This window comes from Xenopus tropicalis, chromosome 1 (genome assembly GCF_000004195.4).
Source record: "Xenopus tropicalis strain Nigerian chromosome 1, UCB_Xtro_10.0, whole genome shotgun sequence".
Classification (NCBI taxonomy): Eukaryota; Metazoa; Chordata; class Amphibia; order Anura; family Pipidae; genus Xenopus; species Xenopus tropicalis.
Window position 1 is genome coordinate 194,888,692 of NC_030677.2, and position 23,702 is coordinate 194,912,393.

General features: G+C 43.1%; 1 protein-coding gene across 2 annotated transcripts; it reads left to right on the top strand.

The window, feature by feature from the left end:
- The first annotated feature begins 1,354 nt into the window (after positions 1-1,354).
- paip1 (poly(A) binding protein interacting protein 1) lies at positions 1,355-23,512 on the top strand. 2 transcript variants are annotated; one of them, XM_031897194.1, is made up of 11 exons: positions 1,355-1,685; positions 5,654-5,817; positions 8,527-8,724; positions 10,420-10,532; positions 12,613-12,724; positions 13,784-13,909; positions 14,648-14,754; positions 14,870-14,987; positions 16,895-16,949; positions 18,477-18,564; positions 19,794-23,512. In XM_031897194.1, exons 1-11 carry the CDS (start codon positions 1,442-1,444, stop codon positions 19,894-19,896), a joined length of 1,428 nt encoding a protein of 475 aa, XP_031753054.1. In that variant the 5' UTR covers positions 1,355-1,441; the 3' UTR covers positions 19,897-23,512.
- Positions 23,513-23,702: the final 190 nt, after the last annotated feature.

Sequence of the window (23,702 nt, forward strand, 5' to 3'; positions counted from 1 at the left end):
TGCTAGTAGCCACAGTGAGAGGCGCCCCGCATGGCTGCTAGTAGCCACAGTGAGAGGCAGGGCTGCATGGCTGCTAGTAGCCACAGTGAGAGGCATGGCTGCTAGTAGCCACAGTGAGAGGCAGGGCTGCATGGCTACTAGTAGCCACAGTGAGAGGCGCGCTGCATGGCTGCTAGTAGCCACATGCCTAGAGATATTGCTAGAGATGCAAGTCATGCACACATGCATAATAGCATGTATATAAAAGGAAAATAAAGGAACTGCAATGTGACCATTGGCCAGACACCAGCCGATTCTAGCTCCCGATATCAGCCCTTTAAGCTGGCCATACACGCACCGATAATATCGTACGAAACCTTGTTTCGTACGATATTCGGTGCGTGTATGGCAAGTGGGAGAGTCGACCGGTATCGCAGGAGGCTGCTGATATCGGTCAACTCGCCGATCGGCCAGGTCAAAAGATTTTGATTGGGCGCCATAGAAGGCACCTGAGCAAAATCTGCCGTCATGGCTGAATCGGCAGAAGGAGGTAGAAATCCTATTGTTTCTACCTCCTTATCTGCTGTTTCAGCCCTGAAGGTTAGTGGCGGGTCTGATGGTCGCACGATAGATCGCAGATTGCCACGTGTGTGGCCACCTTTAGAAAGATTCGGCAGCTTATCTGCCCGTGTATGGGCAGGAACAATGGACCTGGTCTGAAATCGGGCAGGTTTGATTTTTCCATTGGATTGGGGACCACATTGGCTTGTTGATGCGGTCCCCCAACCGATGGTGCCTATGCCCGCTGTTCTAATTCGATAGTTTGGCCCCAGGGTCAAATAACCAAACGAGCCAGATATGGCCCTCTGTAGGTTGGGATATCGGGAGAATATCTGCTCGCTTGGCGACCTCGCCGTGTATGGCCCCTGCCAGGCTAAATAGAGAGATAGTGTTGGAGTAAAGATGGGAGTGGGTTGTGGGGGTGGCAAGTTGGGTATAGAGAAGAGGCCTGTAAGAGGGGGTTATGGCAAAAAGGCTGCCTACAAGTAAGAAGGCAGCGCAAAGGGGGAGAATAAAAGTGGATTTCTTCATAAATCCCAATAAGTATTTAACTGCAAATAGTCCTGTGACCGCTGTTTGCCGGTCTCCTCATATGCGGTTTCGTCTAATAATAATAATTCCGGCGGGTCCAATAGCTGCCGCTGAAATACACTTGTCTCTTTGTTGAAGGAATAGACGCCCTCCTAACGCTAGGTGGCGCCGTGTGTATTTTACGTTGTTACGGCAGGAAGAAGCGCTCTGTTTACTTTCATTTTTGGGTCCTCCGGGCAACAGGTGGCGCTGATTTATTTGTTTTCTCCAATAACTTACTGCATGACTGTGACAGGGGGCGGGCTAGAATTGTGATCGTTCGGGGCCCCGGGGGCTGTTCCCGCTGGAGCACCGAGTTTCCTACAGCGTTATGTCCGATGGTTTTGAGCGGGCCCCAGGGGCCGGGAGGGGCAGAGGGCGGGGGTTGGCAGGCGGGACAGGGAGAGGCCGTGGGCGCGGAGTAGAAACAGCAGAGGGTGGGAGAGCACCGGGCTTCAGTGGGGCCTTGGGCGCTGGGGACGAGCCTGGGAGAGGCAAAGCCGCGGCTAGCCAGCAGCAAGAGCCCCTACGGCCGCCTCGTACTGGGCCGCCTGGAGGAGGAGATGCCGGAGCAGGTAATTCCCCTCAAGTCATTTTCTCTCTAAATTCTCTGTCAGGGACCCTGGGAGTTGTAGTTCATCAGTAGCTGGAATGCAGCTGGAGGAGCTTTCCTGTAATTCGGGGAGGGGAATTGCACCAATGGGAGTAAAGAAAACTGCAGAAACAAAGTTTTTGTTTCCATAGAAGGAAAACTAAACCTCAAAATGATGGGGGCGAAACTCTTTGTCTTGAGAAATGTGCATTGGCAGGGGTTAGTGTCTGTAGCTGCCATCTTCCCTGTCATCACCCTCCCCTGGGGCAGTTGCAGCAGGGCACATTGCGCAGTACCCTCCCCTGGGGCAGTTGCAGCAGGGCACATTGCGCGGTACCCTCCCCTGGGGCAGTTGCAGCAGGGCACATTGCGCAGTACCCTCCCCTGGGGCAGTTGCAGCAGGGCACGTTGCGCAGTACCCTCCCCTGGGGCAGTTGCAGCAGGGCACATTGCGCAGTACCCTCCCCTGGGGCAGTTGCAGCAGGGCACATTGCGCAGTACCCTCCCCTGGGGCAGTTGCAGCAGGGCACGTTGCGCAGTACCCTCCCCTGGGGCAGTTGCAGCAGGGCACGTTGCGCAGTACCCTCCCCTGGGGCAGTTGCAGCAGGGCACGTTGCGCAGTACCCTCCCCTGGGGCAGTTGCAGCAGGGCACATTGCGCAGTACCCTCCCCTGGGGCAGTTGCAGCAGGGCACATTGCGCAGTACCCTCCCCTGGGGCAGTTGCAGCAGGGCACATTGCGCAGTACCCTCCCCTGGGGCAGTTGCAGCAGGGCACATTGCGCAGTACCCTCCCCTGGGGCAGTTGCAGCAGGGCACATTGCGCAGTACCCTCCCCTGGGGCAGTTGCAGCAGGGCACATTGCGCAGTACCCTCCCCTGGGGCAGTTGCAGCAGGGCACATTGCGCAGTACCCTCCCCTGGGGCAGTTGCAGCAGGGCACATTGCGCAGTACCCTCCCCTGGGGCAGTTGCAGCAGGGCACATTGCGCAGTACCCTCCCCTGGGGCAGTTGCAGCAGGGCACATTGCGCAGTACCCTCCCCTGGGGCAGCTGCAGCAGGGCACATTGTGCAGTACAGAGAGGAGACTGGCAGGAGTGAGCCCATCATTGTACCCCATGTGTGCTTGGTGAGTGCCTGTCTGGGTATGAAGTCTGACAGAACCCCACCCCCCTGTTTTAAGTTTACTTTCCCTTTAAGAATTCAGAATACAGAACGTCTCCAAAAAAAACTGTGGAAAAACGTATAGCATTAGTAAGGCTTTTGGCATTAATAACAATAACCTCGGCTTCATAATGATGGAACCAAAATGGGGGAGACTGCATTGCTCCAGACTTAGTTGTGGGGGTGGCATTTACACAACTGTCATTTGGGTGTTTGTGAGTAAGTGATTTTCTGGCCTAAATTAGTAATTGACCAAGAAGAACAATCCTGTACCCCCTGCGGTCTTCCTGTCACTGTTCTCTTGGCATTACCTGGCATTTTAACTTCCAAATGTATTTGCCAACCCTCCATCTGCCAGTATTGTGTATCACCCTACCTACATCTCTGTTCAGTCTCTCCTCCCCACACATAGATGCCCCTTACGGTAAAGTGTTGCAGCCCACCATCTTGTCACTGCCCACAGCATGCTGTAATCTGACCAGTCAATGCCCAGCATGTCTGCTTCTCTATCCCGCCACTAACCATTGTATGTCTGATGCCCAAGGGTTAGAGGGGTAGTTCCCATTTCTGTTAATGCCCTGTGTGCGATATGCTTCATCTGTCATTGTCTAACCTGTTCTACCCAATGTCTTCCCATCACTCTATCTGTTCTACCTGGCACACTGTCACTGGCCATCAAGGCTGGCACCTTCCAGGTCACCAGTCAGGCTTGGATTTTTGCGCCAAGTAAAGTGTTACATTGTCATGGGACTTATTGGGGCAGAACCTGACATACATTGAGCTTAGAAGAACCCCCTGCAGCCCAGTCATTCCTTTAGCTCCACCCATCTGGATAAGGCTTGGGGAATGAGTGGGTTATTGGTAACAACATCTAGATGGCTACTGGTTGCCCATGCCCTGCCTAGTTCATACACTAGCTGTATGTATGGCTTCCAGCAGTTTCCCCTGGATAACCTTTTGGTTTGATAAGTGTTCTGCTGCTTCCTGGAATAGACTGTGCTCAGATTCAGTGTCTGGCTATTGGGAAATCAGTCATATGCCTTGCAAAGGGGAAGCTGTGCCTAATGTTTAGCAATAAGAGAGTCCTCCTTACATTTCTGGAATTCTTTGGGATGTACATGTTGTTACATTTAATATATTATATAATTTTTTTATACATATCATTGCACAAGAGTATTGAAGACTAATTTAAATATAATAGCAGCGTATATTGCAAATATGTTAGTTTCACGTTGGTCTGGAATGCAGATAAGATGTTGTAAGATCTATAAACTCACATTAGAATAATGGGGAAGGTATTTAATTCATTTTATTTGCTAAGTGCTCAGTAAATTGCAAGGTTATGGGTTTCTGCACAGGGAGCATCATCTGCATGTTGATTTATATGAACCAGAACTTCCATACGGATGCTCGGCCCAATTGGGCTGTATTGTCACAAGTGGCAGAATCGTTGCATAGATTTACCCCTCCTTTTTATTAAAATGCCATTCAACTCTTTATAGTGGATTATTCCCATGATCTACACAGGGCAGTAATTCAGCAAGTACTTTTCCTGAATTTTGCACCCCAAAAAAAAAATCCAGTTTTATTTTTTAGAAAATAACATTCACAGAGTATAAAGCTGTTTCGGATACTAACTAGATATGGCCCTGGGGCCTTCTGCATGTAGAAAGGATTATTACCCTCTAGGTTTTGACCCAAACATGGCTTTCCATGCAAATTTGATTCAGCCACTGTGATCCCTCCTGCAATAAAAAATAGTAATTAATAGGGGTTTGGGTTGCCAGACTATTCTCCCAACATAATTTGGTTCCCCTAAACAACAAGTTAAGAAATACTGGCATATATTGCATTTTAGAAAGAACCCTATTCCTTCCCTTATTATCTTTGAGCATTTGGAAAAAAATGCAGTTAATACGTTTCCCTGATTTGATATTTTCTCATAATTTACATGGTTTTTTTTAGCCCCTGAAAATGTAAAATTGGAGATTCTAGTTTTTCCCTCAATGTAAAAAGTAACTTGGTGATAGAGTAGTGATCCATGTTGGCTATGAATAATAACAATAATTGAGATTGCCATGCACAGAGTGATATAGTACAGCACTTTGGTTGTTTGCCTGTCTTTCTTCTCATGAAGACTTTAACGGACTATTACATTGAATAGAACATCCAGCCTTGTGACGTTGTTCTGAGAGGAAACCGGCCCCACTCCCTTTCTCATGTGTTGCAGCCTTATTTTCCTCAGTCAGTTTGGCATACCGGAGCCCTTGGCATGCAGATTTGCCAGTTGGCATACACTGAGATTAGCCCTTTGTGAGGTCTTCTTTTGTTAGCATTTACTTAAAATGCCAACGGCTTTCAAACTCTATTTCCTCGTCTTGCTCAAAGTGAGGTTTTTAATCCACAAAATAGCTCCTTGCTTGTGCTGAGTCATATTGAAACCGTAATCATTGCTATTTATAATGTGTATATTGTGTATATAATCACAGAATGTTAGGCCTTTAAAGGAAAAAAGGGCTATACATTTTTTTCCATCTTGTATTCAAGCACATATCGGGTAGTAGATCACTTTGTACAAGGGAATATAAAGCATCACACATGACCTTTTGAATGGTCTCCATGGATGGGTCTGTGTCTATATGTCCCCTGTATGTCTTATATGATTAGTTTTCTCAGTGACATGGGTAGATAATGATGTGTTATTGTTTGCCCTATGGTACTGTGTTGCCTTTAAATGTAACTATAGGTTTATAAGCAAGCTGGCCTAAATGATATTATCTTGGCTTTTAGCACAGACAAGCCAGAAAAGGTCTTCACCACCGGCCCAATTGCATGCTCATACTTACACAATGGCAGTATCCAAAGCACAGCCTGCAGATCCCGGAAGACTCATCTCTAATCTGTCTGCGAATGCGGCCGAGTTCTACCCCTCAGGATATTCTGTAGAAGCCAATGTGAGTACCGACCATAGACTCCTTTGTTTGCCTTTTTTTTTTTTTTAACTGCCTACTAATCACTTACTTAAAATCAGGTGTCTGTCTTTCTGTCTCTCTGTCTGATCTCTCAACACAAAATTAATTTAGCCAGCCTGCTAAATTAAGGTGGCCATACCCACCGAACTGTATGGTAAGTTGATCAGCCCACAGGCCAAATGCACAAATACCATATTTGGCCACCTTTGTATTATGTTTACTTGGGCTGATGGCCTGAGCAGCAGTAATTGAGGAACCCCAATCCCTTTACAGTTTCTTTTGAGCGACCAATGGAAATTTTTCAATAAGACACATAATCCTTGATCCACCAGAATCTGTTTGAACGAACCCTGCGACTGGCCATAAATGTCCAAATGATCAGACATGGTTAATATCTGCCAAAATGCCTGACAAATCTGGACATGTATGGTCAGCATGACTTAACTAAGTGGGTATGTGAGGTTATCAGATTAATAGAACAAGAGAGTTGGGTCTAAGCAAATGTCATAATGTCTCAAAATAGCCTATGAGACTTGGATAACTGGGCCAAAACAGGCATATGCCCACCAACTGACACGGGTGATTGAGATACACAGGAGGGCATGATACAATGGGATTGTTCACGTGAGCATCAGTAGTCGGAGGAACACAGAATATGTTGCTGTTTGGAGAAAGGGCATAATACAGGTATGGGATCCATTATTTGGAAACCAGTTATCCAGAAAGCATTATGGGAAGGCCATCTCCCATACAGTTGATTTTAATCAAATAACTTTTTTTTTTCAAAATGTTCTTTTCTGTAATAAGTAGTAGTTTGTACTTGATCCAAATTTTAAGATCTAATTAATCCTTACTGGCGACTAAAAAATCCTTTTGAGTTTATTTCAGCCTACTCAAAAAAAAAAAAAATTCAAGTGTGGAGATCTAAATTACAGAAAGATCTCTTATCTGGAAAACCCTAGTTCCCAAGCATTCTTGATAACTGGTCCCATGCCTGTAATTTGACAGCAGAGGCATTTGGCTCCTTGCTAAACTACATGGGTACTTAAATTACAAGAACTAATGGCCCTTGTATGAGTACAGCAGGAAGCTTGCTCTTACCCAATATGCCCAGCTGAGCCATAAGGTTACAGAATTTTAGGCAGATTAAACTACAGACTCGGGACTCCCAGGTGGCACTAGACTGGCCGATAAGCAACATACCCAGTGGAATGATATGCCACTAACCTTGCGGTAATGGTTGCCTACATGCTCCATTTATTTAAAAAATATATGCATTTTCAGGAGATGGTGTGTGATTTTTGTAATATTCCATACATGACTTCTAGGACTTGTCCAGCTGTGGTTTTTTTATATTTAACTGGTAAATAAAAATAGTCTGGCTATAATAGCACACACTCTTCTACTGGATTATTAGGAAGCTTAAAGGGAACCTGTCACCCAGACATAAAAAAAACAAAAGTCCTTGTCGAATTAAACATGATATATTGCCTGCCCCGCCTCTTTGCCAAGACTGAAGGAAACCAGATTTATATGATTTATAAAGTGTGAGTGAAGTTTATTTTAATTGACAAAAACAATAGAAAATAATTTGGAATTGTTTTTTTAGTGTGACAGTTACCCTTTACTGGACAAGGGTCCGTGCTTTTCTTCCATAAAGCACACTGGCCTTGGGGTACTTTTCCACTCAGTGCCACACCTCCATCTTTAGCCCTTACACTGGCAGTGGCTATCCCCCCCCACCCCCCCTCATTTATCCTTTGCAGAGGTGAAGACAAGAACAGAATACAGTCTTAATCATGGAAAAACTAACTAGCATACTTTTAGATAGACAGAAACAATTTGTAAAGTTCTGGGACCCATGGATCCAACATCGGTGCCCGAATGGTTTTGGTAACTCGGCATTAACCTATTAAAATATTCTTAACCATATATGCACCATTAAGTGCACCAGATGGACAATGTAAAAGGAATAAATACAATGCAGCAACTAGGCGGCATATTTAAAAATGTTTTCCCCTGTAATTTTCCCAGTTATAAACTTCCCTACCCCTAGCCCTCAACCCTCTCTACCACTCCTACCCCACCACCTTACCTTCCTTCCCCCCCCCCATAATACCTTTTTCCCTTAATCCTCATATGTTAAATGAACTTAACGGGTAAATGTAACATTACGAAACCTTGATGTTAATCCTGTATAAATGGAAATGTACAATTAACCATCCTTTCCCTTCTGTATATGTTTACAAAATGAAAAAACTCTCAATAAAAAATTATTGAAAAAAGCTGCAAGGGGATCCTGGGAAATGACCAAACTTAGTTTTCCACTTGATATTCACCCGTTAGAATATGTTTTTGTTTGCCCTACTGTGCTGTGTCTTTGTCCACAGTGATCATTGGAAAAGTACCCTAGCAGAGAAGCACTGACCCAGGGTATAACGTAAATACCATATTCCTTGTGATTTAAATGAGTGCGTTAAACCTGACACAAAGTCGCCCAGATGTAATACACACAAGAGGGGGAGTAAAAAGGGGTGCAATATTTGCAGTCTGTATGCTGTACCATTAACTGGCCTGTTACAATCGTCTTTAAAAGCAAACATCTGATTGGTGGCTACGTGTAACTAGACCTGCTGTAAAAGTAAACTCCGCTGAATGTCTGTTTACCATAGAGTAAGTCTTGTTTTGTAGAACTGCATTGAAGAGAACGGCTGCTATCCAGTGCTTCCTGAGGCCACGCTCGCAGAATATGTGCAAGACTTTTTAAACCATTTAACCGAACAGCCTGGGAGTTTTGAGGCAGAGATCTTTCCCTTCTCTGATGTACTGAATCACTGTGTTACTACAGATGAATCATTGCAAGAACTTGTGGAACTTATTTACCAGCAGGTAATGACTTATTGTTCTCAAACAGCACATAAATGCAGAATTCAGATAGCAGTATTTACCCTTATATAGGTGTGATATGCACGTATGTTATATGCATGTATGTTATTGTATGCATACAACATGCATGCAGAGAGTAATATTGTGTGTGTAATATAAATATAAAATCCATGCCTGGCCAAACCGAATCCTTAAAATCGTGACTTTGTGTCACATAAATGGAGAAGTTAAACATTTTTTGCCACGTGGTTCTCTTTAAAGGGGAGGTTCACCTTTAACTTACCTTTTTTAGTTGGTCTTTATTATTTATTTGTTACAGTTTTGCAATTATTTTCCCTGTTTTTCTAACTCTTTGCAGTTTTTAAATGGGGGTCCCTGATCCCAGCAGCCAAAAAACTATTGCTCTTTGAGGCTACAGTTTTACTGTTATTATTCCTTTTTATTACTTATTTTTCTGTTCAGTCCCTCTCCTATTCATATACCAATCTCTCATCCAAACCACACCCTGGTTGCTAAGTTAACTTGGACGCTAGCAACCAAATAACTACTGAAATTTCAAACTGGAGAGCTCCTGAATTGAAAGTGAAATAACTAAAAAAACTACAAATAATAAAAAATGAAGACCAATTGCAAATAGTCACAGATTAATACTCTCTACATCATATTTAAAGTTAATCCAAAGGTGAGCAACCCCTTTAACTTTGCTTTTCTTAATCCGGTTTGGTATTCTGCTTGACAAAGGGCCGAGCGCTGGTCTTAAACGTTGCATTGTCGGAGATTTAAAGCCATGTGATACTCTTCATTTTGGATATAGCTTTTGTCACTGAGACCAGAGCCACCGCCCGGCTTACAGGCTGCTCCTGACACCAGGAAGGCCTTACCCAAACCTGTCTCAACCTGTCTGTCTTGAGGGCTGAACAGTCATCAATTGGTAGTGTGGTTTTCTTGGCCAAATGGATTACCACCAGATCCACAGCTGGAGGAGAGCTCCAATCCTTAATGTCAGTCCTTTGAAAGGATACAGTTTAGCAAACCTAGTGCTTTTTGCCACCTTGATTATTGGACCCCCCTCACCTCTCCCTTATCACATAGTTTTTAAGTTTAAACACTGTCCCTATCGCTAACCCCTAGCTAAAACAGCAGCATAACTGGCCGACATCTTCGGATGGTAGCAGGAAATCCGCTTCAATTGGGCATGCGTAAGCAGGATCTGTGTCGGCGGTGAGACCCGAAGAGTCTTCATTTAGTAAGAAGATGTCGGCCAGGTGTGCTGCTGCTGTTTTAGCTAGGGGTTAGCAATAGGGACAGCGTTTAAACTTAAAAGCTATGCGATAAGGGAGAAGTGAGGGGGGGGGGGGAGTCTAGGCAGTGATAGTTAAAGGGGGCTTTTAGTGCCTGGGGGTATAGTTCTTCTTTAAACATTTGGGGGGGGGGCTACTGATCTAGGGGCAGGGGTGCCCCAGGTGTAATGCTGATATGGACTGGCCAGGAAATATTGATACTGGCTGGGTGCAGAGCACCTCTTGTTTTGTTTATATGATTTTGTGGTTATAGCCTCATAGCACCCGCATTATCTTATTATCTGTAGAAAGCGCAAACAGCTGAAAGTTTAAATTAGGCTCTGTACTTGTGAGCATGTGCTGTTCCATTACTGGGAATGCTGGCTTTATTGTAACCCTTATTTCTTCTATTGATCAGGCAACGTCTGTTCCAAACTTCTCTTACACGGGAGCACGACTGTGCAACTACCTGTCCAATAATCTGCACATTAACCCACAGAACCACAACTTCAGGCAGTTATTACTGAAGAGGTACGTAAGAATGCATGCTTACAGAGTTCTGCTGTCATTTGATTATATGATATACCATTATGCATAACCTTAGGAAACTCTCTGCCTATCTCTCCCTGTGCCCGCCTGTAGTTATTTTCCTGCTTGAACTGCTTTATCGTTACTCTGTGCTATACACAACAAATTGAAGTCACATTTGAAGCATGCTCTTGCTTTATCAGGTGCTGTTACAGTCCTGCAGGGACATCAGAAAGGAAGGGGTGGTTTTAACAGAAAAGGCCCTAATAGAGTAGGGCAGAGTAACACTGACAAACATACTAGATTAAGCTTAATATTCTTATTCTGTTTATTATTCGGGTACCAGGCCAAGGGATCCAGTGCAGCTTTCTATATTCTTTTTCCAGCACATGGTACTTGATATGCTGTCTAACTTTTATAGTTAGGGATGGAAGCTTTGGCACAGTCCATGCCTTCCAGTTTGCCACAAGGATGGACCTAGTTGTGACATACTAGTTTGTATGCTGTGGCTAATCTCTGGACTCTTACTTGCTTTCCCAATGTGAAGGAGTTTGATGAGGGCCTTGTTCGGCAGTTATATTATTATTATTATTTATTAACATTTATTTATAACGCGCCAACATATCCCGCAGCGCTGTACAATAGGTGGGTTACATACACTGGACATACAGAGTAACAATAAAGCAATCAATAACCGATACAAGAGGTGAAGAGAGCCCTGCCCAAACAAGCTTACAATCTACAAGGAGAAAAGGTTAAGACAGAGTATAATTGTTGCCATCTTTATTACAGCTCTGAAGGCTTTGGAGGATTGAGAACCCTTGTAATTTTTTTACACCCCATAAGTGTTGTAATGGCACATATTTAGCATTTTAATGCATGCTTTGAGAATGATACTTAGCTGGAAATGTGCCTCCCAGTCCCATGCTGCACCCCCTCCAGGAACCCCTCTTCTGCAATGAGCCTTCTCATTCATTTGCCAGCATCATTTTCTAAAGGCAGGACTAGCCTGTATGGGGTCGGCAAGGTTTAACTGTTTTGAGAACATTATGGATATGTAAACCCCTGTATTTAATATGGAGATAATCGGTGCTATTAGATTTATCTTGGTGTATAAGGTGGTGCCTCATTTGCTTATATTTTATGCATTGCCTCTTGTTAAAGCATTCAGAAATTAACTTTTAATATGTTATAAAATGGCTAATTTTTAAGAAATGTTTCAGTTGGTCTTAAATTTTTTTATCTTTTGTAGTTTTTTGAATTATTTGCCGCCTTCTGACTCTTTCCAGCTTTCAAATGGGGGTCACTGACCCCAGCATCCAAAAAACCATTGCTCTGTGAGGCTACAATTTTATTGTTATTTTTACTTTTTATTATTTATCTTATCTTTCTATTCAGCCCCTCTACTATTCATATATCAGTAGGGATGCAACAAATCCACTTTTTTGGATTCGGCCGGATACCGAACCGAATCCTATTTAGCATATGCTGATTAGGTTTTGAAAGGGTTAAATCTGGGAAACATGGGAACAATTTTCAACTTCTGTGTTTACATGACAAAAAGTCATGTGATCATTCAGATTTGGTTCGGCCAGAGGCATGAATTTGCCCGAATCCTGCTGAAAAAGGCCGAATCCTGGATTCGGTGCATCCCTATATATCGGTCACTCTCAAATCACTCCCTGGTTACTAAGGTAAATTAGACCCTAGCAACCAGATAAACGCTGAAATTCCAAACTGGAGGGCTGTGAAACAAAGTAAAAAAAAAAAAAATGAAGACCAATTGCAAATTGTTTCTTAATAGCACCCTCTACATCATACTAAAAGTTAATGTAAAGCTGAACAATCCCTTTAAGCCGCCTGTGTTTATAAATGATTCAACAGCCACACGCATGTAATAGTGAATATGTTCACCCATATACATACTGCTTCCCCAGTTCTATTATACCATATCCAACAGTAGAACAGTAGAATGATGCAAGTGTATTGAGCTCTGATTGGATGCTTAACTAGGCCTGGTTATGAGTGAAGCTTAGCCAAGCACCCACCGACATAGCTCGCCTTTATCTTTCCTACTTTTCAGGTGTCATACAGAATTTGAAAAGAGGAATCAGGCAGCAAAGGGCGATGGTGCCACACGAAAGCAATTCCATGCCTTTGTACTCTTCCTGGGAGAGCTCTATCTCAATCTGGAGGTAACGCTCTGTAAAGTCACACTGTTAAAAGGGAAAATATCAATTTAGCCATTCCTGCCATGTGCTTTGGAACTGTACTACAGCTGCAAAGTTGTCAAACAGAAGTAGGAACCTTGTACCTGCCTAGGAATAGCTTTCTTTTTTTGTTTTGTTCCCCCACCCCCCATAAGGGCTCTGGCACACGGGGAGATTAGTCGCCCGCAACAAATATCCCTTGTTGCAGGCGACTAATCTCCCTGATACACATCCCACCGGCAAAAATGTAAATCGCCAGTGGGATGGCATATGCGGCGGCGCGATCGCCAAAGTTGCCTCTCGAGGTGACTAGGTCGATTTCCACAAATCGCGCCGCCGCGTATGCCGTCCCACCGGCTATTTACATGTTTGCCGGTGGGATATCATATCGGGGAGATTAGTCGCCCGCAACAAGGGAGATTTGTCACGGGGGACTAATCTCCCCATGTACCAGAGCCCTAAGTGTTCACCTGATGTTGATGGCTGAAAGAGGGGTATGTTTCTGCCATGTAGGTATGCTCCAAATTGTGCCAGCGGGTGTCTGTATAACACCATCACACTAAATGCATCCATGATTTTCTTTTTCTTTGTTTTTAACTGACATGAACTACTTCTCTTCTGGGTAAAACTCCTGCATTTGTGAACAACTGCACTTGCCTCGAGTATGAAACATCTGCCCTGGTGGTTTGGCACTAGAGTAGAGTGGTGGGGATCCATTACTTGCACCTTTTCATTCTCTTCTAATTAACACAAGTACTTTATAGTAATAGAAAGCAGGTGCCATTGGTTGTTATCCTGGGTGGGGGAGCTATAAGGGGGCTGTGGCAAACCTTTTGGCTACCCAGCAGCCTGCCTGCATCTGCTTTTGGAACCAGGGGGGACTATTTTTCTTCTGGCTCCCCCTGGTTCTGATGCATATGATAGAGACAAATGTAGGTTCTGGGGTTTTCCATATTTTACAAAATGGCAAATATGCGCAACCATATATAAAATTGTCACTCTGTGCTGCTATACTTATTTACACTTTCTTGATTTCCACTCTAGATCAAGGGAGCAAAAGGCCAAGTGACTCGGGCTGAAATTCTGCAGAGTGGTCTCCAAGAACTACTGAATGCTCTGTTCTCTAATCCAGTGGATGATAACCTAATATGTGCAGTCAAACTACTGAAGGTGCAGAGCTTTTACCTTTGTTTCTCTACATAATGCCGTATTGTATGCATGTATAGTATAACAGTATTAGTATGGCACTTAAGGTTGCCCTACAACATTCCATGCTAGTTTGCACACATTTATGCAGACAGGAATTACTATACCTTCCCCTATTGTCCTTAATAAGTTGCCACTGAATGGACGTGCATGCAGATACATAGAGTCAGGAGCTCTGACTTTGGTGTCAAAGTTGCAGCGCTGTCTAGTGTCCTGGATTACCCAGGAGACTGAAGATAATCCCCCCCCCCCCCCCCCTCAGGTCTCTCAACAGGTTTTTAAATCACCCGAATTCCATGATGGTCACACCTATTTTACATATGTGCAATAACGTCATATTGGCGTACAGTGTGCTCTGTACAATCCCCCAGGAGCCAGGGTTGACAGCTCTGAAGCTGCCCTGTGTTGCTGGTACATTAGTACACTAGTGAGCGGTCTTGTGGTAGTAGTGTAATGAGTCACAAACCACAATGACTTGGAATTGTTGGACAATTGTAAAATGTATACAGCTAAGAATGATTATAAGCTCTTGTGAGCAGGGCCCTCTGATCCCATTATTGTAACTCTTGTTTGTAAAATTGCAAGACCCCTGTTATAAATGAATGAGAGAGGCTGCATAACTTGCTGGCACTATATAAATAATAGATATTATGCTTCCATTAGTGGGAATTCATTTATCACCAAAGTGTATCTCTCTTCCAGTTAACTGGGTCGGTTTTAGAAGATGCATGGAAAGAAAAAGGGTTGTCGTGTATGGAAGAAGTGATGCAGAGGATGAAGAATGTGGTCCTGGATGCAAACTGTAGCAGGTCCAAAAGGGGCAAATTCCTCCTCACTCTATATAGGAGAACTGGGGTTGGTGGCAGGGAAATATCCTCCTGTTTGAGATGTCTGAAGCACTGTGATTTTGCTTTTCTCCCCTAGAGATGTGAAGCAGATGCTGCTGAAACTGGTAGAACTCCGATCCAGTAACTGGGGCAGGGTCCATGCTGCTTCCACCTTCAAAGAAGCCACGCCAGAGAATGATCCCAACTATTTCATGGTAGGATTCCAGCAGTAACCATTAGCCAGTCATGGCCATGCCCAGTCATCTGCCTTAATTCTTCCATTCTCTGTTGGATTTTGATTCGGTGAACTGCTTTTTGGAGCCTTTCAGTTTGAGTTTCCCTTGTGATAAATGTAAATAATAATTTCTAGCATGACAGTAACTTCCAAATAGGGCAAATACAAGCAGATATACATTAGTTATGCTCAGCCGAGGGGGAGGGTTGGATGTTTCAGGGAGAACAGCATACCAAGAAGACGATGGCTAAAATCTTATGGGGTTTTTATTCTTCATATTCCAGTTCTGGTTTACTTAAGCTTTTAGTTACCTTTGCTAAATCAACTGAGGAATCTACTTTCTTTTTTTTTTAAATTGCAGCTATACCCTTACATTTCCCTGTAGAATTGTCCTTTGTACTAGTACATACTAATGCAGGCTTAGATTTATTCTGTGTCAGGATATGAACAATATTTTGCCCTATTCTGTCACCAAAAAATAAAAGTATTTGGAAGTAATGAAAATATAATGTACTGTTGCCCGGCACTGGTAAAACTGGTGTTTTTGTCTCATTAATACTACTATAGTTTAGGTAAACAAGCTGCTGTATAGTCATGGGGGCAGCCATTCAGTCTGAAGAAAGGAGAAAGGCACGATTACAGATAAACACATCAAATTCCATTGTATTCTACAGAACTTTTCTTTTATCTACTAAGTAACCTTTGCCTTTTCTCCTTTTTTGAGACTAAATGGCTACCCCCATGGCTACGCAGCAGCTTGTTAACCTAAACTATAGTAGTATTACTAAAGCAAACACCGTTTTACAAGTATAGGGTGAAAATACATAATATTTTCATACTTTATAACACTTTTTTGGTGTTACTGTTTCTTTAATGACACTATCTGACTTGCTCCGTCTCCCACTACCGTTATTGTTATTTCACTGCTCCTATTTATGTTTATTATAGACTTAAAAGAGTTAAGTTAGTCCAGAAATCCCCAATCTGCATTTAAATCTAAAGCATTAAATGAAATGCAAACCTTTAAAATATACTAATGCATGTCTTAACTGGCAATCTGTGGATTCTGGCAAATGCCAGGGATGCTGTAAGATGCCATAGACAGTCAGGAGCTGTTTGAGCCTCTTTTTGTACTTGAAATTCCAGGGCCTCTTTTGAAGCTCTTTTGTTAGCTCTACGGGCAGGGACCTCCTTCCTACTGTGTCTCATACCACATGGCACTTATATATATATATATATATATATATATATATATATATATATATATATATGTGTGTGTATATATATATATATATATATATATATATATATATATATATATATATATATATGTATATATATATATGTATTTATTTATTATATCACTTGTCCTCCCTGTGTGTAATTTTGTATTCTGTAAGACTGTACAGCGCTGCGTACCCTTGTGGCGCTTTATAAATAAAGTTATACATACATACAATCCCAGTCTGGACCTAAATGAATGTAAAATTGCTCTGAGTGATATTCTAATCACTTTTTAGCATTCCCTGTATTTCAGCTGTAAAGCTCCCCAGCAGGTGGCGCTGTTGATCTGTAATTGGGATAGAAAATAGTGATTGAATGTAAACTGGCCATACACAGGTCTGATTCTAGCTGCTACTGAGCCCTCCACGCAAAGGCAGTAGCTTATGTGTATGGTAGGGGGGGGAATTTTTTTTTTTTTTTATGACACCTGTGCATCAGTATTTCAGGGGACACAACTCTCCCTTCATCAGTTTACAAAATTGTGCATATATAAAGCATATCCTCTCCCCCCCCCCCCCCCGGTTCCCATAGGACTAGCACTAATGGCCTGTTATTTTGTTTAATTCACATTAATTAACATTCAGTTGCATCTTCATTTTACAGAATGAGCCAACGTTTTACACATCTGAAGGAGTCCCCTTTACTGCAGCAGATCCTGGTAAGATTATGTTGGTTTCTCTGTGACTATTCAGATGCTGTTTTAGCTTAATCTATTGGGTTTCGTTGTCTGGATTCTGCCAAAATATGATTATTGGGTAGGAGTGCTTTTCACAGTAATTGGTGCCCATAAAACACTAAGGGGCTGATTTACTAATCCACGAACGTCCGAAAAGCGTCCGAATGCGTTTTTTTCGTAATGACCGGATTTTGCGATTTTTTTTCGGAAATTGTCGCGACTTTTTCATAGCGTTATGACTTGCGCAAATTGTTGCGACTTTTTCGTAGCCTTCGCGCCGAGTACAAAAGTTTCGGATTCATTCAAGCTTCAGCATCGTGACTTTTCTTGGGCCAGGTTGGAGCTGCAGAGTGCCATTGAGCCCTATGGGAGACTTTCCTTGGGCCGGGTTGGAGCTGCAGAGTGCCATTGAGCCCTATGGGAGACTTTCCTTGGGCCGGGTTGGAGCTGCAGAGTGCCATTGAGCCCTATGGGAGACTTTCCTTGGGCCGGGTTGGAGCTGCAGAGTGCCATTGAGCCCTATGGGAGACTTTCCTTGGGCCGGGTTGGAGCTGCAGAGTGCCATTGAGCCCTATGGGAGACTTTCCTTGGGCCGGGTTGGAGCTGCAGAGTGCCATTGAGCCCTGTGGGAGACTTTCCTTGGGCCGGGTTGGAGCTGCAGAGTGCCATTGAGCCCTGTGGGAGACTTTCCTTGGGCCGGGTTGGAGCTGCAGAGTGCCATTGAGCCCTATGGGAGACTTTCCTTGGGCCGGGTTGGAGCTGCAGAGTGCCATTGAGCCCTATAGGAGACTTTCCTTGGGCCAGGTTGGAGCTGCAGAGTGCCATTGAGCCCTATGGGAGACTTTCCTTGGGCCGGGTTGGAGCTGCAGAGTGCCATTGAGCCCTATGGGAGACTTTCCTTGGGCCGGGTTGGAGCTGCAGAGTGACATTGAGACCTATGGGAGACTTTCCTTGGGCCGGGTTGGAGCTGCAGAGTGCCATTGAGCCCTATGGGAGACTTTCCTTGGGCCGGTTGGAGCTGCAGAGTGCCATTGAGCCCTATAGGAGACTTTCCTTGGGCCAGGTTGGAGCTGCAGAGTGCCATTGAGCCCTATGGGAGACTTTCCTTGGGCCGGGTTGGAGCTGCAGAGTGCCATTGAGCCCTATAGGAGACTTTCCTTGGGCCGGGTTGGAGCTGCAGGGTGCCATTGAGCCCTATGGGAGGCTTCCAAAATCATGCTAAGTCTGAAAGTTTTGCCCGCAGTTTACGAGCGCTCAATATGAAAAAGTCATGACAAGATACGAGCAAATCGTAACGGCTATGAAAAATTAGTGACAATTCGCGCAAGTCATAATGGTTACGTAAAAGTCTCGTCAATTTACGAAAAAGTCGTAACGGCTACGAAAAAATCGCAAAAAATACGAAAAAGTCGCAAAATGTTCGTTTTCCAATCGGAATTTTTGCCATTCGAATTCGTGTCTTAGTAAATCAGCCCCTAAGTGTGACTCCTGAATTCTTTTTCCTTTCAGATTACCAAGAAAAGTACCAGGAGCTGCTGGACAGGGAAGATTACTTTGGGGATTATGATGAAAATGGGACGGATGGTGGTGGAGATCCGTATGTTAAACTTCTCTTTTTGCCCTTTAATATATATATAATTTTTTAATCTACTTTATAGTGGTTACTTTATAACCCATATTTAATATGGGTCGTCTTTTATCAGTGAGTGGATGGGTCCATGATCATATGTGATCTGTGCTAGAGTAGGGTGACCAGATCACTTGAAAATTCAGGGACACGTCTAATAAATGCATGTTGCAGGGCTGCATAGATGTGATAATTGTAATTAAATGTAAATACAACACTTTTTTTTTTTTTTTTTTTTTAAGCTGAATTTTCTACAAGTGATTTGGTCAGCCTGTGCTAGAGATACATGAGCTGTAAGAGCTACGGCACTTTGGGAGTTTTGATTGTCAACTAGAGCAGTTCTGGGCATTGCCATAAATGGGGCAGGTTACCAATAATTTATTTTTGGGCCATAATCCCCATGTGGGTTGTCTCAGGATGCTTTGCCTTGATGTTAAAGGACAAGAAAAGGCTAAGTCGCTTGGGGGTGCCAAAATGTTAGGCACCCCCAGTGACTTTAATCGCTTACCTTGTACCCCGGGCTGGTGCCTCTGTTAGGAGAGAACAGTACCAGCCGGGGTACCTGGAGCGCTTCCGCCTGCGTTTTACAATGACTAAACGACAGGCGCATGCGCAGTAGAGTGAAAAAGCCGACTTCTCTGTTAAAGTTCCACTATTCACTCAACTGCGCATGTGCGCGAGCGAAGCCGGAAGGAGGAAGCGCTGCAACTACCCAGGCTGGGGCTGTTCTCTCCGTACAGGGCTACCAGCCTGGGGTAAAAGGTAGGCGATTTAAGGCACTTGCCTAACATTTTGGCGCCCCCAAGTGACTTTGCCTTTCCTTGTCTTTTAATAGGAAAATGGGATATGCATTGTAATTACATTCCATGTTCTCTTCCTTCGCTTGTAAGGTTTTCAGACATTGTGCCTGCTGCATTTTTCTTTTGTTCCAAAATGCACAGTCAAACTGTTGAAAATTGCGTATAGTATACTATTAATAAAAGATGTTCCTTATATAGCAGTTAGAGTTGATTATACGTAGCATTGCTTTAAGGCTCTCATTGTCTGTGAGATGACCGCGTCCCTTTAGCTAATGGCCTGTTAATAAAGTAATGCCCAGGGAACACATAAGTTGACTGTGTAATGTTATCTGTACGTGTAAAGGTGCAACGTTCTCTTCATGCCAGTGCATGGCCTAAAATGGTTGCAACTTGTTTCAGGTACTTTGAAGATTTTGATGATGACGATGATGAGATGGATCCTGAAATGGAAGAAGCCTATGAGAAGTTCTGCTTGGAATCAGAACATAAGAAGAAACAGTGAAACCTTAGGCATGCCTTAGTCACTCTGTAGGGCAGGGACATCAAACGCTCGGCCATGTTGTAGTTTTAAACTACAGCAGCCCCCCCCCCCCCACCCAGTGGCAGGCGAGAGAAGCTGCACGCTGTGGGCCACAATAGCTGAAAGCCCCAAGGGGGGCATCTCTGGTATGATGTTTAGCAAGCAGGGGGGAACATATCATTATTAAACCAAACTTATGAAGATTAAGCATTCGGTTTGTGCAAACGCGCTGTGTTAAACCGACTGCCACCAAGTGTAAAACTTGATACCCTGTAACTTAAAATGAAAGTTTGTGTATATATTAGTTTATTTTATGTACAGATAAAGACAAAAAAAAGTGAGAAATGTGTTTTTTTTGGCTGCAATAAAAATTTCATTTCAAAGATGTTTTGTGTTGAGAGAAACCTTTGCTGATGAGCCATTCTACTGATCAGATACATCTCCCAGAACCAGCCTGGGTTGGCATATACATCAGCATGTTACCGTCATTATTCATCTGAGGCTAAGCGCACGTGGCAAGAGTTTCCTATATAGACATTAAAGAAACTTGGCTGTGTATATAAAGTGTAAGCTCTGCTGCCAGTGCTTTCCTTAAATTTACATTTCTTATACTGTAGCCAATGGTATTGTAAATAATTTGTCTCCATATTTATTATAATTATTTTGGGGTTGGAGCTTGGATGATTTAACAGTTTGTTCTGCCACTCTTTAGTTTGGAAGCAACCTCATTGCTATGGTCCTGTTGCCTAGAGTTACATGGAAGAGGTTAAATGGCAGACTGGAGAATGAATAGGGAGTGGGCTGTAATAGAATGGTAAGTGATAAGTATAATTTGAAATATACCAAGCCTTAGAAACATATAGGTTGCCAGGCAGATCTCGCTGGGGGAAACCTGGCTGTATTTGTTATGTTTTCAGTTTATAGAGAAGGGGGACATATACTGAGCCATAAAACTGTCCAGGGAAGTCTCCGGGCACTTCTGCTTCAGTAAAATAAGCATTTGCCTGGGCACTGAGGTTATACATTCATGGTATTAACAGTGTAAAAATTAACATTTAGTGCTCAGACAAGCAGCGTGACAGTGTTCCATGGCAGAGTGTATGTTCCCTTGCATGTCTCCGTCATTAACTGAGTTAATTGTTAGAACTGACCCTTTAGAGGGATGTGGGAGCAGAGGGACAGTGAGACAGTAGAAGTGCCAGTGTAAGAAACCGATGATTCTGTAGTGTTTGTTCAGCTGGTGCTATGGGGGCTCGCTGTCACAATGAAGGGGCAATAGTGATATGATTGAACAAAAGCCCCAGAGCAGAGGGGTTTTGTAAGCAGAAAAGTTCCCTGATGATCCAAAAAATGTGTATTTTTCACTAAAGGTGAAAATCTATAGTGGTTGGGGGTTTTTTTTGTTTGTTTTTTAAAAAACTTTTGTTATTAAAATTCTGTTTTCACTTGCATTAGGCGTGTCATTGAAAAGAAAGGGAAAACCTTCCAATTTGATGGTTTGCGGTTTATAAATATGCCACAATAACTACAAGGATTTATTTTATTGTAGCACAAGAAATGCCAAAAACTGTCTGTCTATGCAAACTCCCCCCGCTGCTGCCCTTACTCAGAGGAAGTCATTGCTGAAGCTTTCTTAAAATAAATGGCAACGGTTTTTTAAGTCCCCCTTTAAAATAATTATTTGCAATACCATGTTATACAAACACAATCCCAATAAAACTTATTGGCATTCAGATTTAATATTGCATTATAGGCTCATCAATTAAACCCACAAATTACTTAAATACTAATAAGTGGCCAGCCTACTACTTACAATACATCATTTCTAAATAAAATTCATTTAACCCGCAGCCGTTAATATAGAATTGATGAGCCTATAATGTATCGGTAAATCTGTATGATAATAAGTTTTTTGTATAACCATTTCTATAGGTTGTTATAATAAGTTGTGCTGTGTTTTCTTCTGAAGAATTTTGCAGGTTACAATAATTACTAAATATTCTGCCAACCGTGTCCGTTTGGCCCAGATAGTTGTTTCAGATTCATATTAGTGTAAAAACTGCTTAATATTGTGCACATAAACCAGTTTTTACACTAATATGATGAATTTGAAACCACTATGTGGGCCAACTGGTCATGGTTGGCAAAAAAACTAAGTTAGTGGAAAAGAAATTGAAATAAGTGAGCAGAGAAGAGTCGTGTTATGTTGCTATGGTGAGCCCCAAGACTTTCCTCATCTCAGTAATTTAATTTTCTGCTGACTGTGTGCATTGAGGGTTTATATTGCCATTGGGAATCCCATTGTGCTGTTATAGGGGGAACCCGTTGCCCTGCTATAATAGTATTTAACCCTGGCCTGTATTTGTGTTGCATTGTAACATGCTGATTTGTATTCTGTATCCAGGATTGGCTCTCCCATTACTGTTTTATGGCTGAATATGTTTTACCTAAAGTGTGTGTTAATGAAAATGGACTTAATTAGTGAATACTCTTGCTAGGGAGGCACTGAATATTTGGATTTGGCCAAATACCGACCCAAATCCACACATTTGGGTTTTCAAGTGAGTGAAGGATCAATCAAAGGGCTCATTTATTTCCACAGGTGCTTTTCCCCACAATGAGTTGCCCATAGCGACGCTTTCATTAATGTTACTTGAGTCAAAATGTGCTCTCCGCATTTGCTTATAGTTGCGCTTTGTGCTGCCCAGTTTTCTCTGCCTTCAGTTCTGAATCAGGCGCTGCTGAGCCTATTGGCGCTGGGGAGTCCTGGAGCTACTGCGGCGGCAACTCCAGGGTTCCCTACGCAGACATCGCTTGCATGGCCAACACTGGGAATGACACCAGATGGACTTCTGCGCAACTGTGTCGGGCACATTGCCCACTTCTGGCTGCAATGATGTTTGTATTATAGGAAAAACCTCTGCATTGTGGGGAAAAAAACACAGGGACTGCACTTTGCTCGCTGCATCTGGGGATGTAAATGACCCCTCAAGTGTTGTATTCAGTTGTAGTGTCACAAGACCTTACGGGTTCAGATTCAGCCCTGCTAGGAACTCAGGATTTTCCTTTTTAAATCCTAGAAAAGTTGTGGAATTTGGCCAAATCCTAATTGTTGCTGTTGCTTTCCATTCTGTATACCCCCATCTGTGTAGAACTGGCACCAAGTGTATACTGGATCTTTTTGTTCCTTCCCCCCCTTGTAGTTAGTCCAAAGTCTAGAAAAGGGCCCCGGGCAGCCATTTAGGCATTTTGCTTCTATATTAATGAGCATTTGTGATTTTTGGGTTCTCGGATACACTTTGGTTCACTCAAGAGAACACACAACAAAAATCAATGGGTTTTTTTTTGTTTTTTTTAAATGGCAAAGTATTCACACAACTGATTTATAGGTTTTTGGTTGGTAGATAGCATTACTGACTAATGGGGAACATGTTCTATTATGTGTTGGCCAATCTGTGCTTGTTAGTCGGTCCATTGCCTCTCACATACGGATGGATTGTCTATAACATGACTTTGTACACTCATGGTTGTGAAACTTATTGTTTGTTTTCTCTCAACCTTGTATAAATGCTGAAAAATAAAAAGATTTTTCTTTAAATTGTTCCTGTATTCTCTAATATAAGCGCTAACAAGAGTGGCATACAGATAACGTTCATTATTAGAGCTTGCTCATTGGTGCCCCTAGTGTTGGGGGACTATCAAGCCTCCAGTGGTCAGTTTGGGCCATGGAAACTCTGCATTGTGCTTTATAAGTGGAAGAGCTTGCAATGTAACATTATTATTAACTT